General features: G+C 27.4%; 1 protein-coding gene across 1 annotated transcript; it reads right to left on the bottom strand.

Moving 5' to 3' along the window:
* Positions 1-10,043: 10,043 nt before the first annotated feature.
* LOC119663654 (gamma-glutamyl hydrolase A) lies at positions 10,044-12,968 on the bottom strand. The gene is made up of 5 exons (XM_038073281.1): positions 12,907-12,968; positions 12,550-12,785; positions 11,447-11,553; positions 10,479-10,576; positions 10,044-10,334 (listed from the first exon to the last, which is right to left on the bottom strand). The coding sequence occupies exons 1-5, from the start codon at positions 12,921-12,923 to the stop codon at positions 10,055-10,057; spliced, it is 738 nt and encodes a 245-aa protein (XP_037929209.1). The 5' UTR covers positions 12,924-12,968; the 3' UTR covers positions 10,044-10,054.
* Between the last annotated feature and the right edge of the window lie 3,816 nt (positions 12,969-16,784).

Here is a 16,784-nt window from a genome sequence, read left to right as displayed (position 1 = left end):
CTCTTCAAAATAACTTCTGAATTTCTTCAGTGTATCTTGCATAATCAAAATGATAAGTTAAGTGTCACGTATGGAAACACTTATGAATATATTATTATTCTATATTTGTTATGTAAAATCGGATGTCCTACTTAAAATGTAACCCTTTTTTGAGAGTAAAATTTATGCACAAATATTTTCACTGCTGAACTTTTCGCAATTCTGTGTAATTAAATTATATACAAAAGGTTAAGCTCTGCGCCCTTCAACTAATAAAGCATGGATACGAGTATATGCTCGAGTTGAACTATTTTTATCTCACCGCTTTTGCCGGTTTTAAAAATGTCAATAGCAACTATCCTTACCACACATACAGGCCCACACCAGCCACTACCACAAAATAAACTTAGTCCTTTCACTTAATGAACACAATTCAGTTATGTGTATCGAAGACCTTGCAGCCAACTTAGAGTTCGTTGGCATTTCCTGCTCCTGGCTGCACACAACGGATGCTGCAGTATGAATTGCAGTTTTGCAGTTCCCCCAGCTGCAAATGTCTTCTTCATGCAGTCGTGTGCATAGAGTACACTTTCTCAATCACTAGCAAAATACGATGAGAGTACAATGAGTGTTGGTATTAAAGTGCAATGTACGCAAACTAGGTTAACATATTGAATCTGTTTGCCCCTCATTCTTTCTATTCACTTACTGTCACATTTTATATGAGAGTTTTATGACGTCATAAAAATACCGCAATATAATGCCACATTAACGGAAATTTCATTTGGTATTTGGTGTAAAATCGGCACAAGGGCATTTTATGTGAAATTTTCGGTCCTGTTTTATTTGATGTTTTATTTTTGTAATAATATTTTTTTAATGTTTATTTTATTATGAACGCTTGCGCTTCATTTGCTAGTTTACCATAAATTATGCTTTATTTATATTCAAAAATGGATATTTACTTGAAGACTCTCAAATTTCCACATACTCCCATGTGCTACTCTTTGGATTTATGCTTTTATGCATTTAATATTCCGTTTTGTATGTCGGAATCCTTTTTAGTGTCACTCAAAATAATTCTTTTAAATATTTTATTTTTGGCTATTATTAACTAAAACACAAAGGACTATGGGAAAGTACAAAGGACTAAGGAAAAACACAAAGGAAATGAATCTATAATTTTTTTTTTTTATATTTGTTTGAATAATAAAAAGTTCAGAGTGTTTTAGTTGATGGGAAATAGTATATAGTATTTTATATAAAAATATTTATTGTTTTTTTAAGATTTACCAATAAATGTAATAGGGTTTTCGATGATAAAACTGGATTCAATCCAAACTTACTCTCGATCTGTCAAATTTTGTTGCCTAGTCTAACATTTTTGAAGCAATTAAGCCTTTTGGTAAAAGTATTAGTAGACATTTATACTTTTGATAAATACATATATCGAATATATACCTTGTGATCAAAAAAGAACTTATTCATTCTTTTTTTGAATTCCCGCGCTTATCCAATCAGTAAATTTTAATGCATATCGTACGATTAGTTTTTATTTAGCGTCTATACAAAGAAATCGTGGATAGTGACCCCACATTCATCGAACGATTCATAACTGGTGATGAGACGTCGGTCTATGAATTTGACATGCCCACCAAACAACAATCGACCGAATGGTGCTTCAAAGTTGAGCCGAAACCAAAAAGAGAACGCCAAAGTCGGTCCAAAATCAAGGTTATGCTGACTGCTTTCTTCGACATTCGTGATATGGTGCACTATGAACTCCTTCCGGACGCTCATACGGTTAATAAGGAGTATTATTTAGACGTTTTGCGTCATATAGAGGCCAGATTTATCGAAGGAAAACTCATGGATTTTGCACCACGATAACGCACTGACTCACACAGCGTTGGTTGTGTCGCAGTTTTTGGCCAAAAATTCCACCAGTATTATCAACCAAGCACCGTAGCACCGGTTACTTCCCTCTTAACCTATTTTTAACTTCACAAAATGCTTCTTGAAGGAAAAAAATAGATATAACTTTTTTTATGAGACTGTAAAAACCTTTTAAAAAAATGAAAACTTCATCTAAATATCTAAATTAAGCATATACATCTATCAAGTGAAATAGTTTACAATATACTAATGAAATGATGAAACTTTGATTCCTTTGAGACTTACTCATATACTGTACTTTTCATAACAAATTGTTTTTCCATATTCCTTGGCGGTGTTTTGTAATTTACAATTCCTCAGCGAAAAAAAAACAAGTTCACACGCGCTTAAAGTCAAGCATTTACTAACAGTTACGAGTAAAAATATTGCAAATAATAATTATATATTATTTATAGCTTCATATGATTTACATAAATTTAAATAATTTACTAGAAGATAATTAATTAATTAAATATATGTATATAAATATAATACAAATACCAAATAGTTGATTATACTGACAAGTAAAGGGCACATTCCTCTGAAAATAAAATAAACAACGAACTCCAAAGAACTCTTTAAGCATTTATCATAATGTTTTCAGATATAATCTAATATTAGTTCATTTAACAATTTTTATATTGATAACTGAAACATCTGCGTACTCAAATGGCTTTAAAAATTAAGTTGATTCTCCAATTCGTTTCATAATTATTTTTTCCTCATTTTTTTATACTCAGTATGATATTGTTGTACTATCGGATAACCAAACTACAATTTATAACATCAATTTGACCATCCACTAATTACTAGAACAACACTAAGGACCTTAAGCGAACAGTATATTGTCTCTCTGATGTGAGTACCCAGTGATCGAAACATAAAGGAAAACCAAATTGCCGATGCATTGATGAAAAAAAGATCTGCCATGCAACATACTCTTGCATAAATGATGCTCAGACCAATTAATGTTGTTAAACGTGTCTCTAACACCAACTATATCCAATTAACGAATTGTCCACAGAAAAATCTTACATTACGTAAGATTAGTAAGACACTATGGCCGAGCTACAATCCAAAACAAACATTTTCTACCACAGAGTTTTGCTTCAATCACGCACAATTCTGTTTTAGTATCTTAATCGCCTTCAAATGAATGCAATGGTTACGATAACTAAGAGCTAAGTACGAAATTAATAAGACCCAGTATTTATATCCGAATGGCAATTTAAATTTTTAATCCATAAAATAAAATAAAAAAATTATTTTAATGAAGAGAAGAAGTATGACACAACGAATATCAGTGTTTAGTGTCGAAAAAAACATATTATTTTAAAAGAACTTACATTTAATGAATATGGTTTTTATGGTTCAAATAAGCATTCTTATTTGCTCAGAAGTGTAACTTTTTTAAAAATTTTTAATACATTAGACACATGTTTAAAGGTAAATTTAACAAAGCCCATCAGAATAAAATGAAAGTACTGAAGTGTTATGCTTAGTTGGGCAAAAGCTAAAACATTTTATGAAATAGTGGCTTAGTAGAATTATTCTTAAAAGGGATATTTCAAATTATATTTTCTTGTTTTTTTGAATTTTATAATACTCATACATGCTTTTATCATTAAGATGAGATATATTATCGATTTATTGTTTTTTACCCTTTTAAAGCAATAAATAAATTTAGTTATGAATTCTGATATAAGAGGATTCTAAAATAAAGGTTCTATATATCCATTTTACTTCCTTCTCTATTTCGCTAATATTTCCAGGCAACGTCATTTTGTTTTTATCACCTCTTCCCATTTCAAGAATATTCCAAATCCCGTGATAGAAAATTTCTGTTACCAGTAGTTTCTAGTCATTTAAATATGGTATTTTTGTTATATTTATAATATTAAAAAATAATAAATAAGAAAACCGATTTATTCTAAGTCTTCCTTTTATCAAACATAAAATCGTACATTATAATTATTATTACCCCCCGCTATAGTCTTGATTGTCAATACTGCAAATTTTGGATTGGAATTGTTTACACATTCCCAACACGCTTTTGTGGGTTCTTCTGAGTCATATTTTAATTAAGCCCTTACCTGTTTAGTGTGAAGCTAAGTTATTATTATAGTTTAATGTAACTACTGCTAAAGGTACATATCACATCTTTTAGAAATATTAAAATCCTTGTGTGTATTAACATAAGAAATATAAACCGTAACATTATCTATGCTTGCAGTATTTTCTGACATGACTGAAGTACATGTCTATTTTGATGTTGCAAGGACAAATCTTGTTTTCCAAACTACTTCAACTGGATTGGTACAATAAAAATTTTGAGTAGCATGTTAATTATACATTAGAGTCTTTTTAACTGATAACACTGAAAAATTTCAGGTTCGATTTGCTTGTAGTATCATATAATTCTAAAACATAAATCTACTTAGGTTTTGTTATAGTTTTGTAGAGACAACCCTTGTTTTCCAGACTAGTTTGAGATTCTTGACCATTGAATCACCATTGAACCTCGCAACAATCTCCCCTCTGTAATATAAAAATTAATTGAAATGATTTTTATTATTTTTAAGTAAAATAGATACTTCCAAACTTGATAAGATAGATTCAAATTTAGTTATGCTATCAGCATTTATTATAATGTACTCATATCAATTATAAAATTGATATGAGAAACTAGCATATTTGATAATGGGTATTTGGCAGTACCCGAAACAGCTGTGTGGTCTGCCTAAAATTAAATTAATTAAAATAATATAAAAGAATTTTTATTGTTGTAGTCACTACTTTTTAAAACCTTTCTATAAAAATTTATTGTTTAAATAAATTTCAATAAATTAATTAAAAATTTTTGGTTGTTGTTTCTTCATTACTATTCGCACCCTTCTTCGAACCTATAAGGAACTGTACTTTGTTTAAGTAAAAATGCCTACGACACTGTTTTTTAAATAATAAGAAAACTTTTAGCAGGTATTATAGCGCAAATTTTTGGCACATGTTCCTTTAAAGTTCTACATGTGTGCTGCCAACCCTACTTACTCGGGAAGAAATATGCAGAAACGTTAAAAATTTGTAAAACTTTGAAGGGAAAGTGAAATATATTTTTAACTGTAAATCAAAAAATATTTTAGTAACAAATGCTTTGTTTAGTGCTCCACTGAGGATTGAAATAAAAATTTTGTTATAATAAGTTTGCAAAATATTTTGACAAATTACAATTCGATGTAAATACATAGGAGCCGCTGAAATGGGCAATGAAATCTGCCGTGAAGATGTGAATTGCAATAGCAACACGTGTGCTCTTCATTCCAACTTCTTCCTGTATCTGAATTTCTGCCATAGACACCGGTATATTAAAAATGCTTTTGAGGAAGACAAGTTGAACACATCAAAGAAGATACTTGATATGATTAATAAATATGATTTATTTTGTAAATATTTTTGTTATTCATACAAGTCAACAAATGTTTGCTTCTTAATTTGCATACTCAATTAGTAGTAGGTGTTTATGTATAAAATTATTATGAACAATTAGCACTCAAAGACTAATAAGTTCATAAATGTGATCGGTCTATTTCATCTTTTGTAGCAAATAAAAAATTAATATTTTATTGAACTTTAACCTTTTTCTTTGCCATATGCGAAGATATGCCGTTACCAAGCAATCAAAACAAAACAAGCCCTGCCGACCATATGTAGGGCTTCAGTGACGTTTCCATTAACACCAGCAAACATTTGATGCCAATGAATGCCATTTGAGCTATTTTTAGGTAATTCCAAGTATTATTACGCTCAATGGACACCAATAACACCAATATTCATTTGCGTATGCACTTCTGTTCCAAGGTGTGTCTACACCCTGATTTCACGGTTTCGTCCAATAAATGCATGCAAAGATCCTTAAGTTTCTTACAAAGGTAAGTGGGCGTATATGTTTATTGTTATTATTTTATTATTCTTATGTGTATCGTGTATGTTTCTTAATATTTTAATGTACATTTGCTGGCAACTCAGATGTGTAAAGAAATTAGGTTTAATGTTTGCTTTGAGTTCAAATTTTTAGTCACTTCATAAAAAATTTCTTCCAGTGACGTCATTTACAATATCAATGGCGATTGTTATTGTTTGCCTTTAACTGCATCATATAATATTACAAGTAAATATTGAATATTATATCCAATGAACCATTTAAACGTAATATAATAATCGTTATGAGTTTATTCACATTTCATTTATGTTAAAATAAACTCGATTTATTTTCATTAATTTCATTGTCTTCTTAATATCTTATTTTCAATATAATTTTGCTTATAAAAATATAATAATAATATTTTTTAAGAAATATTAAAGTAAAGTAGTTAAACTTTTTAGGTCAAAGGTGACACAAATTGATTGAAGAGAGGACGACAAAATTGTATAAAAAAATATTTGGGTGTAATGGTTAATAACAGTTAGACCATTCCATATAAGTTTAAATTTATATTATATATGCCTAAATTTACAAATTTATTAGAAGAAGTACTGAAAATTGAAAACATCATATATCACTTAAATATTAAACAAAAAGAACACTATATAATTGTTATCTCTTCAACCTCAACTTGTTTAACAGAAATTGACAACGTTTTGGGTGATATTGGTAAGTGTCCGAGTTCTTTTAAAACTTTTTTGATCAAATATTTTCTTATTAAATATTTTAAAATTATATAAATTATTTAAAATTATTTTAAATATTTAAAATTATTATTACATATTTCCAAATATTTGAAATTAAAAATTCATTTCAAATACTTGGCTTCACTAAACCTTCCAAATATTACTATACAACAAATATTACAACTAAATCATGATTATCTTTTCCTCTTAGTTTAGAAGTACGAATGGCACTTAGAACCTAGATTCAATGGCTCTGACAAGGTCTTGAGATCACGGTTAAACAATACAAACAAAAGTTTTTAAATAGGCCTCGCCTAAAATTTTTAGGAAGAAAACATCTATCCCTATGCAACATGAATTGACCTTGCTTAATTGAGGTTAGGATATAGCTGAGTGCTTAACAGCAACTCTCAACTCATAAATACGCAAATAATTCCATAAATAATTACAATTATGTGTCACAGTTACAGTTTTACTCCAAATAACGGTTCTCCTCTGTTTTCTTGCTTAAGTGCTAACACAAATTTAAGTCCTATTGATTTATTATCCCTTGACGTTTAAGTACTTTCCTCTCAATTTTTTAAGCGATTAATATATACCTTTAACTTAAAAATTTTTAATATTAAAAACACTTCATACAAATCGGTACAAACCAGAATTAGAGACATTATGGTTAGGATACCACCATGTAAAACTTTTTCTTTTTACTTGCAATATTTAATATTAAATAGTTTTGGTGATTTTTTCTTCTTTAAGCCCTATCGAATTTATCAATTTTATGTATCATCTCCTTTATCTCTCTATTTCGCTTTCTGTCTCTATCTCTTTCTTTCTCTCTCTCTCTCTCTCTCTCCCTCTCTCTTTGTCACTCTTCCCTTCCCCCTCCCTTACCCACTCACTCTCTTTAGATTAGAAATTTTTTCTATTTTTGGTTCGTAGTTCTTTATAATTTAGAAATCTTTCTCTCTTTCTCACTCTTCCCTCACCCCCCTCCCTCACCCACGCTCTCTCTCTCTCTTTAGGTTAGGAATTTTTTCTATTTTTGGTTCTCAGTGCTTTATGATTTAGAAATCTCTTTCTCTTTCTCACTCTTCCCTCTCCACCTCCCTCACCCATTCACTCACTTTCTTTAGGTTACGAATCTTTTCTTTTTTTGGTATCTCAGTTCTTTATGATTTAAAAATCAAAATTTGAAGGAACTTTCTACTTCTAATAAATCATTTTTTATGAAAAAATATCTGAGGTGTGAAAGTTTTTACTTCTCTATCTTTGATAATATTAATATTTATTAAACAAAAATTTGTTTATTTCTCATTTTTTACAGTATAAGTGTTAACTTTTGAACTTATTCTAATTAATGTAGAATTCATTTAAAGATAAAAACAAATATTTTATATGGGAATGATTTAATATAAATTAATTTAAGAAAAACATCTATTTGTTTTTGTTTTTAGTACTAATATTTATTTTTATTTTTTTATGTATTGTTTATTCTAAGTAAAAGAATAATATTTACTCTTTCAAAACCACTCGTTGTCATAATAAAATTTGTGCAAATTCAAATTAAGTAAAAAGCAGAAATTAATGAAAATATTCTTTGTATTGTAATTGGACAATAGAGGAAAATTTCCAAAAGATATTTCACTTTATTACACAGCGTGTGATTTAGCGGCAGCAATCAAATAGAAACATAAAAGGAGAAGGAATGCATGGACTTTGATGGAAAGAACTGCAAACGGAAGTCGCAAGCGAAGTGACTAGAAAGTTACACTACATTAAGTAAATGTCCATTTGAAAATGAACTCTAAACGTCATTTTCGGAACTCATATGAGAACTTGATTCTAATAAATAAGATCAAGTTCTTTTATGTATTAGTCTGAAAAAACTATATCATTTAATAAAATTTATTTTAATCAATGTGATCAAAAAGATCTCCATGTATATAGAACTTGGTAGTTGACAAACTCTTAGCTATGAAATAATAACTGATAAAACTATATGGAGTTGGCTATTAATAACTTACAGATACAGATACCCTACAGTTTTCAGATCATTTGCAGGTAAGACGCCAAAAAAAATTCCTCGTTTTCTTTCTAATTGTTAAAAGCAAATTTATAGCTCTCTTACTTACCAAGGTAATGTGATCTGTACTCCAGATCACAGTTTTGTTTGATCTGGAGTTTGACAGTTCTGAATTTTATTTAAAACTTCATATATAAAAAATATATTATTACAATATGAATCAAGCTAAAAGTATGTTGCATTACAGTTTCATCACATTATTTTTTACAAATCAATAAACAAATTTTAATATATAAATTTTAGAATTAATATATTATATTAACTATATTAATTAATCAAGAACCCTTCCTACCATATTTAGTTACGTAGAAAAAGTGTTTTCTTCTTTTAAATCATAGTTAATAATATAAACAATATGTCATGTATCTCATCTCACTAACCAAAGGTCAGAATTTTCTTTGTAGCGCATTCAAATGAAATACAAATTAAATCAAAAACTCAAAGAAACAGTGGAAAAATACTTTTATATGATACGGTAAAGAAATGTATCTGACAAATAAGAGATATTTGATTAAAATGATGAGCGCTTGATTTGTATATTTCAGCCATTACAGTTGTTACAATTGTTGTTGTTGTGGGCAACTTAAATTATTCGTTGACTTAATGTTGCAATTGTTTCAACTGAGTTATGGACGGAAATTTACTTAACTTAAAGATAATTTATTTTATTGGCAGTAACATCATAAAGAATCGCAATCAACAGGTAATCATGATATGAACAATTAGCAATTGATAAAAATTATTTCTTTAACCAAAAAAAAATTTAAAGATGAGTATAAATGAGTATAAAAAGTATAAATTGGGATTATTTTCTAGTAAAATATATATAAGAAAGACTGTGAATTAAAGTCACACTTCTTTTATTATATTATTGATAATTATTATTGTATATAGTACTAAGAGTCTCATCAAATTGGAACAACTTAGTAATATTGTCTCTTTATTTTATTAAAATTTCTTATTGTCCTCATTCCCTTCCTCCTCTTCACCATCATCTTCTTACTCTTTCTCCTCCACATGTAATAATTTTTGCAGTACATATCTTTATATTATTATTATTGTTAAGGAATGTGGCACTGCGACCGAAGGGTCTCTTCTGCTTCTTCTGGGCTTAGAGTAAGTTTCTAAGCCCGTCAATAATAAATAGCATAGAACCTACTTTACACAGTTTTATTGCCTCTTCCATAAAAATATCTTTATATTAAGGAACACATCAACAATTAACAAATTCTTTTGCATATTTATAGGGGCAATAAAAAGAAAATTTTTCGTGGTTATAAAAACACATATATATTATAATTTAAATAACTTATAAACATTGTATATATGATAACAAATATATATTATTTTTAACAAAACTAAGGTAAAAAACTGCTAAAAATAATAAAATTATCACGAATTTGAGTAATTTATATTTTCTTCAAATATATAACACTCCTTCCAGCGTCCTCCCAAATCTTTTGTGTCAGTCACTTTGAAGTTTTGAATACAGCATAATTCCTTTTCTTTTGAACTTAAAAAACGATTACTATTCTTTCCGCACTCTGTTATAAAAAAATTTATTAAATATTCAGCAAATTTTATAGATGTTTCGGAATGCATAGAATCATCTTTGAAAACATCTTCGAAAACTGCACGTTCTGGATGAAATTGACAGCCAAAAAAGGGAAAACTTTAAGAGTTACGTAAATAAAATAATGAAAAAAAAACATTTTGTTAAAAAAATATGTAAAAAAGATAAAGAAATGAATATAAATAATTAATTATTAATTAATTAGATTATTATAATTAATAATTTAAAACATGATTTACGTACTGTTTATGCTCAGCAATTGTTATAAAGTCAGTTTCATCTATATTTCGTTGAGTTGCTAAAACTTTCCATTGATCATCTATATTATATGTTTTTAAAATCTATAGAAATTAAAAAGAATAATAGGAAAAATGCCTAATTTAATATTCTTAAATAATATATAAAATTTTAATAAATTATATATATATATATTAACTAATATGTATTTTAGTATAAAATATATCTAAAATATAATATTTAAATCAATAAATAATATATGTGATATATTGATACTCTACCAGACGACTACATATCCAAAATAAAGATATAACTCAATTATTATATACTTAAAATAAAGTAAAATATCTGAATATAATATAACAAAAATAAAAACACAAAATAAAACAAGAAACAAAATAAACATATACAAAGTGATTTCATTATGACTTTAATATGTAAATAAAATAAATATGAATTTATTTTAAAAGACATAAGTATATAATATAAATCTGGTATCAACTAAATATTTAATTAAAACTAAATAAAAATCAAATTATATAAAACTCAAATTATTTCTTTTTTTATACTAAATTAAACGTTTATTCATTTTATTCAACCTCTTTTCTAGGTCGTGCACTGCGACCTAAAAGATCTATTGTGCCCCTTAGCCGAATTAGAGTGTTTCTCCAAGTCCGATTTCTTCAATGAAAGACAGTATAGAGCCTATCTTTTCTAATCTTGGATCCTTATGATCCATGAAATACCCTCCTAGGTATTTCTTCCGCTTGTGCATAAACCTCTTAATGTTTTTTCATTTATAAACAAGGGATTTTAATTATTCGTTTGCAAATATATAATAAGCACAATATTCGTTCTAATAGTTAAATAACTGCTTTATAAAATTATATTATTAATAATTTACTAATTTTTTTCATTAAAATTTTGTTACAATACTTAATATAATTTTAATAATTTTAACAAAATTATTTTACCTCTTTAGTGACACAGAACTGGTGATGATGATGTGCACATCGTTCTTGTTGTACTTGGCTCTCCAGTTCCTGACTCAATTTGGAAAATAATTTAGAGTTACGAAAATCTAAACAAAAAAAAAATTAAGAACAATTTTAAATAATAAGCGATGAAGAAATAATTGATTGTAAATTATTTTTCAACTATATTTCAGATCTTTTTCCGATTTCCCTAGCACGTCGAATCGTCCTTGAGTTTTGAATAAAGTCAACTATTTCCACTACGATCTAAATCTATTTTACTTATTTTCAACATATCGAGGCTGAAAATTGTGAAGTTTTTACTAACAAAACTATGCGTACCATCTAGCGTCAATTAATATTTTACATTGAATAGACCAGGGCTGTCCAGACCAGATAAGAACGCGGGCCAATAGAAATCCCTAAATAGGTTGGAAGCCCGCAGAAATAATACATACATACGTTCATACTATTTGCGAAGAACAATAAAAATAACGCGATAATGATAAATTTAGTTTTATTAAGTCTTCATTATCTGTTACAATTCTATCACTATCAGCAGTATTAATATTAGATGTTATACAAAGAAATATATACTAAAGTCCATGCCAATTAAATCAATTAACGTGAAATGTAATAAAGTATTTTAATAACATTTTAATTTATTTATTTAGAATGCCACAAAAATTAATTAATGTGATGCTACAAAAATATAACAAAGAAAAATTTGTCTAATTATAGTAGAGTAGAAACATGTCGCGGCCCGCATGAGGCCCGTGGGCCGTGTTTTAGACAGCCCTGGATTAAACTAACAATAAGTAGCCAGTATTACGTATACAATAATTGGCCTCATATATCTCAAGTAACTAAACTATAGTGAATTTATTTCATAGTTTAATTATATATGTTATATATAATATATTTATATATAATTAAAAAAACAAGTTAATTTATATAGCAATATAAAAATAATAAAATCTTTATAAAATATAAAATTAAAATTAAAAATTTTATATTCTATGACAATAATTTTTTTTCGATTAAATTAAATATTATATATATTTGAGAATATATTTTAGAAAATATAATTTGTTTAATTTTACCTTCTTCAAAAATAATATTCATGGAACCATTTACTTTAGCACAATTCTGTCTTGTATTAGTGTCATCGCCCGTGGTTGAGTGTAGGAACATTAATTGAAATCCTAAGCAAATACAAAATATTGGAAGATCCATTTGTTTCCGTGCTATCTCAAAAATTAATTTTGCACTCTCAATGCAATCGTTTTTATATTTCTCATGTTTCTCAAAAAGTACAGCACCTCCAGGTAAGAGTATTCTAGAGCAATAAAATGACATAGTAGAAAAATGAATGACGGATTTTAAAACATAGTGTCTACTGTGCATAGATTTTCACATAACCTATGACTATTTCCTGAGTTCCGTATTATTATACTTACCCATTTATTTTACACATAATATCAATGTAGTATGATTGTTCCTTGTTTATCCTAAATAAAAAGAAAAAGATTCTTTAAAAATTATTGTATAATACAATAAATAAGGCATAATATATGTCTAAAGTAATAAAAAATAAGCAAATGGGCTGGACCATATCGATGGTGTACATTACTTTCAATAGTAGAAATACTTTCCAATCAAAAAGAGCGCGGAAAAAATAAATGTAAAGTGATTTTATATTATAAATTTTTTGATATAATATCCATTAGAAGCAATATAAAAGTGTATGTACAATTTTAGTGTAGCTTATCTGTGATTCCGAGAGGATCGCTAGATCAGCCATAAAACGCTTTCGATGAAGTATTTATTAATTCAATAGGGAAAAGTCATTTAAAGAGTGGGGTCTTATTATTATCTAATTGTTTTTATGGACAATTTCAATAGTTTAACTACTTCAAAGATCGCACTGAGGTTTTTATATAAACTATGAACAGAGTTACTGATATGAAATATGCTTACATATATAGCATACATATCGTTTAATTTAAATATTCTGGACTGCTCAATTCACAGCTGCCCTGTCTTATATGTACTGTATGTAATAGTGGTATTTTCAGTTTTTATTTTTATTTTATTTTCTATTATTCTATTAATTTATATAATTTTATTTTTATTTTATTTTCGTACTTTAAAAATAAAAATTTTAAATACTTTTTCCAAAAAACTACTCGTATGCTTTAGACATCTATTATCGCTTTGAAGATATCCAAAATGACTAACATATAACATATAAAATTTATATATAAAAATTTACATATAAAAATTAATTAAAATATTTTTTTTATTATAATCATTGTTATCAACATAAAAAATTTATAGGTATTTTTTTTATGCTTTAGAACATTTTATCTTTTATATAATATTATTTAATATGATATTAAAAAAATAAAATATATAAATAAAAATACTTATTTCATTTGTTAATTTCAAATAAAAATTACAGAGTTCGTTTATGTATAACAGATATTATAGTCTATTTTATATACTTATTTTATGTTATAGTAGTGTACTTTATAATACTGGAGAAAGTCTACAAAGTCAACAGAAATATCTGTTTTAATTATATAAACTGATTAGTTTTTGTTTGTGATGAATAATTGCATTTTTATATTTTTTATTTTATTTATATTACATTTTCAAATACATAATAATTTTTATTTAATTTATATTCGATTAAGCGCAAAGTGCTGAATATTTTTTACACTTGTGAGAGTTATTAGTAATAAATTTACATATGTATATACAAAGCGTTATATTGTGTCATACAATCTGTGTTGTTATATAGAAACTGTTTGTAAAATTAATGATTAATTCGTTTAACCATATTTAAATTGGAGAACACACACGAATTACGCAAATACATATATATATATCAGAGGCGAGGCGTCGAATGGTTCAGAGTGTTCACAGAACACCTTAACAAAGCTTCCTTTTTAGATTTTTTTTTATTAGGTAAATAATCTCGCTATTTTGCTATTTAACATTTTTTATAATAGCTTTTCCAAACATATTAACATAAACACAAAACGTATAATACAACCAAAACCACGCATACATATGTTAGTTACACCAACATTATTTATAATTAATAAAATAGAAATAATTTATTTCAAATAAATTCCTCTTAAAATATACTAAGGTTCAGAATAAAAAATGCACCGCACTGCTTATAAAGCATGCCAATGAAATAACATTCACATTGGGACTATGTTCAGTATTGAATAAACACAAAACATACAAACAAATATAAAAATAAAAGAGAAACAAGCCCCGCAAAATAAGTACGTAAAATAATTATAACTCTTACATTAATGCGTGCAAGCGGTTCAATAAAAAAAGTGAACTTCCAATGTTATGCAAAGTAAATACAAAAGAGAAAAGAAATGATTGAGCGAAAATCGCTTTACATTTGACTAGAGGTTCACTCAACCAAATTGAACCGCAAGTTCATACAAAGCGTGCAAATACAATAAAAGTCACGGTTACCGTTTTATATGGGCAAATGGTTCAGTAAAAAAACTGAACCGCGCATAGTAATTACAAAGTAAAAGAGTGAATGAATGCATGAGAGTTTCTTACTCTTATGTAGAGGTTGGAAATAAACCAAAAACAAAGTCACTACTGCAATTTTATACTAGCAAATGATAAAAGTAAAGAAAAAAATTAAAGAAATTTGAAGTGAAAAATAATATTTAGAAATGGTTAAATGTGTGATTAAAGATTTGATTCAAATATCTTTTTTTAAACGATCTTCTGAAAAAAAAGGTTTTAATTCATGAAATGAAAAGACCAATTCCAGATATGAAGAATTTGGTGCCTGATGTAAAAATGTCGAAATCTGTGGTAAGTCGCCGTTTTCCTACAGCTATTTACCATGAAAACCAGTGGATCACAAGCTGCGAAAATTTATATAAATTGTTTTGTTGGCCTTGTACGCTATTTGCTTTTGGAAAGGATAAAACTCAAAAGTAGGGGGAATACGTTATAGTTGGAATTCTGTTTTGATCAAATTGTGAACACCTTGCCAAAAAGCTAACGCCCCGCTACGATATTATCGTAGTTTATGATCACCGGATCAGTCTAATATCTGTTGAGTACAAAACAATTTAAAAAACTGTACTATGTGAAAAATGGAAGCCACATATCAACTAACTGTTTGAGCGTTATTAGTGCAGATTTCTATATGGTCGCTCCACCATTCACCACATATTCACACTGTGACAAATCTTGGATAAAGCTTACGAACTAAACTCAGAAAACTAGTTTAGTTGATTTAACCAGATTTTTACTAAAACTCGGGTTAATACATCATGTTAGTTCAACCATACCTCATATTGGATTTTATATCTTCTCTACTACATGAGCTAAAATATTTTAAACAAAAAAAATAGATCAATTTAACCAGTATGTGCTTAGAGCATATTTTTCTGAATGTAGATATTGACAGCCATCACCTTTTTATTAATTATAAAGCAACTTTCGATAGTCTATTAAAGGTTAACCTAAACGGAAAAATATCATTACAACATCAAATATTTTTTAAAAATATATATATATATCCCAAATATACCCAAATATTCTTCTTATCTTCCCAAATATTAAGAAAGTAAATGCAATACGATAAGTTTTTGGTTTCATTAAAAGAATTTTGTTTAGGAACTGTTTAGATTGAAAAGATTATTGTGTATGATATATGTTACATGATTAATATTATATTTTAAATGGAATGCAATTTTATATTATTTGTTATATCAGACTAAATTTTATATTACGTTAATATGTTTAACTCCAACATACATGAATTTTAAGTACCCACTCTGCTTGTATAATCAGGACTACATGACACAGAAAATTGTTTGTATGACATCGCTTCTCCCTATAATGTTCTTTGTCTTATGTATTATATTTTGTATTTATATTATATCAGATATAGGTAGGTATTATATTTTTATTAGAGAAATAGAAGAGCTAATTACTAATCTTACATTTTTAATTTATAAACGTTATTTTATGTTTGATCCTTGATCAGTGATATAGACAGGACTTTGTCAATTCTAGAAAATATTGTTTTCGACAGTCTCTTGCGGTTTACTACATTTTTGTATTATAATATATATATTGTCAAGGGAAAGGGATCTTTGAAATCATAGTTGGTAACAGTGGCATAACCACGAGTTTCTCAATGGGGATTTTACTAGACAGCATTGTCAACGAACGGATCTATCTCCTAATTTACAACCCTGCCTTGAGTACGCCAGTGGTCGTAAACTACATGATATGGCATTAGTAGATGCAATTATAACATAATTATTTATTT

Source organism: Teleopsis dalmanni, chromosome 1 (genome assembly GCF_002237135.1).
Source record: "Teleopsis dalmanni isolate 2A chromosome 1, ASM223713v2, whole genome shotgun sequence".
Classification (NCBI taxonomy): Eukaryota; Metazoa; Arthropoda; class Insecta; order Diptera; family Diopsidae; genus Teleopsis; species Teleopsis dalmanni.
The sequence above is the reverse complement of the archived record's forward strand: the minus strand, read 5'-3'. Positions and strand labels throughout refer to the sequence as shown.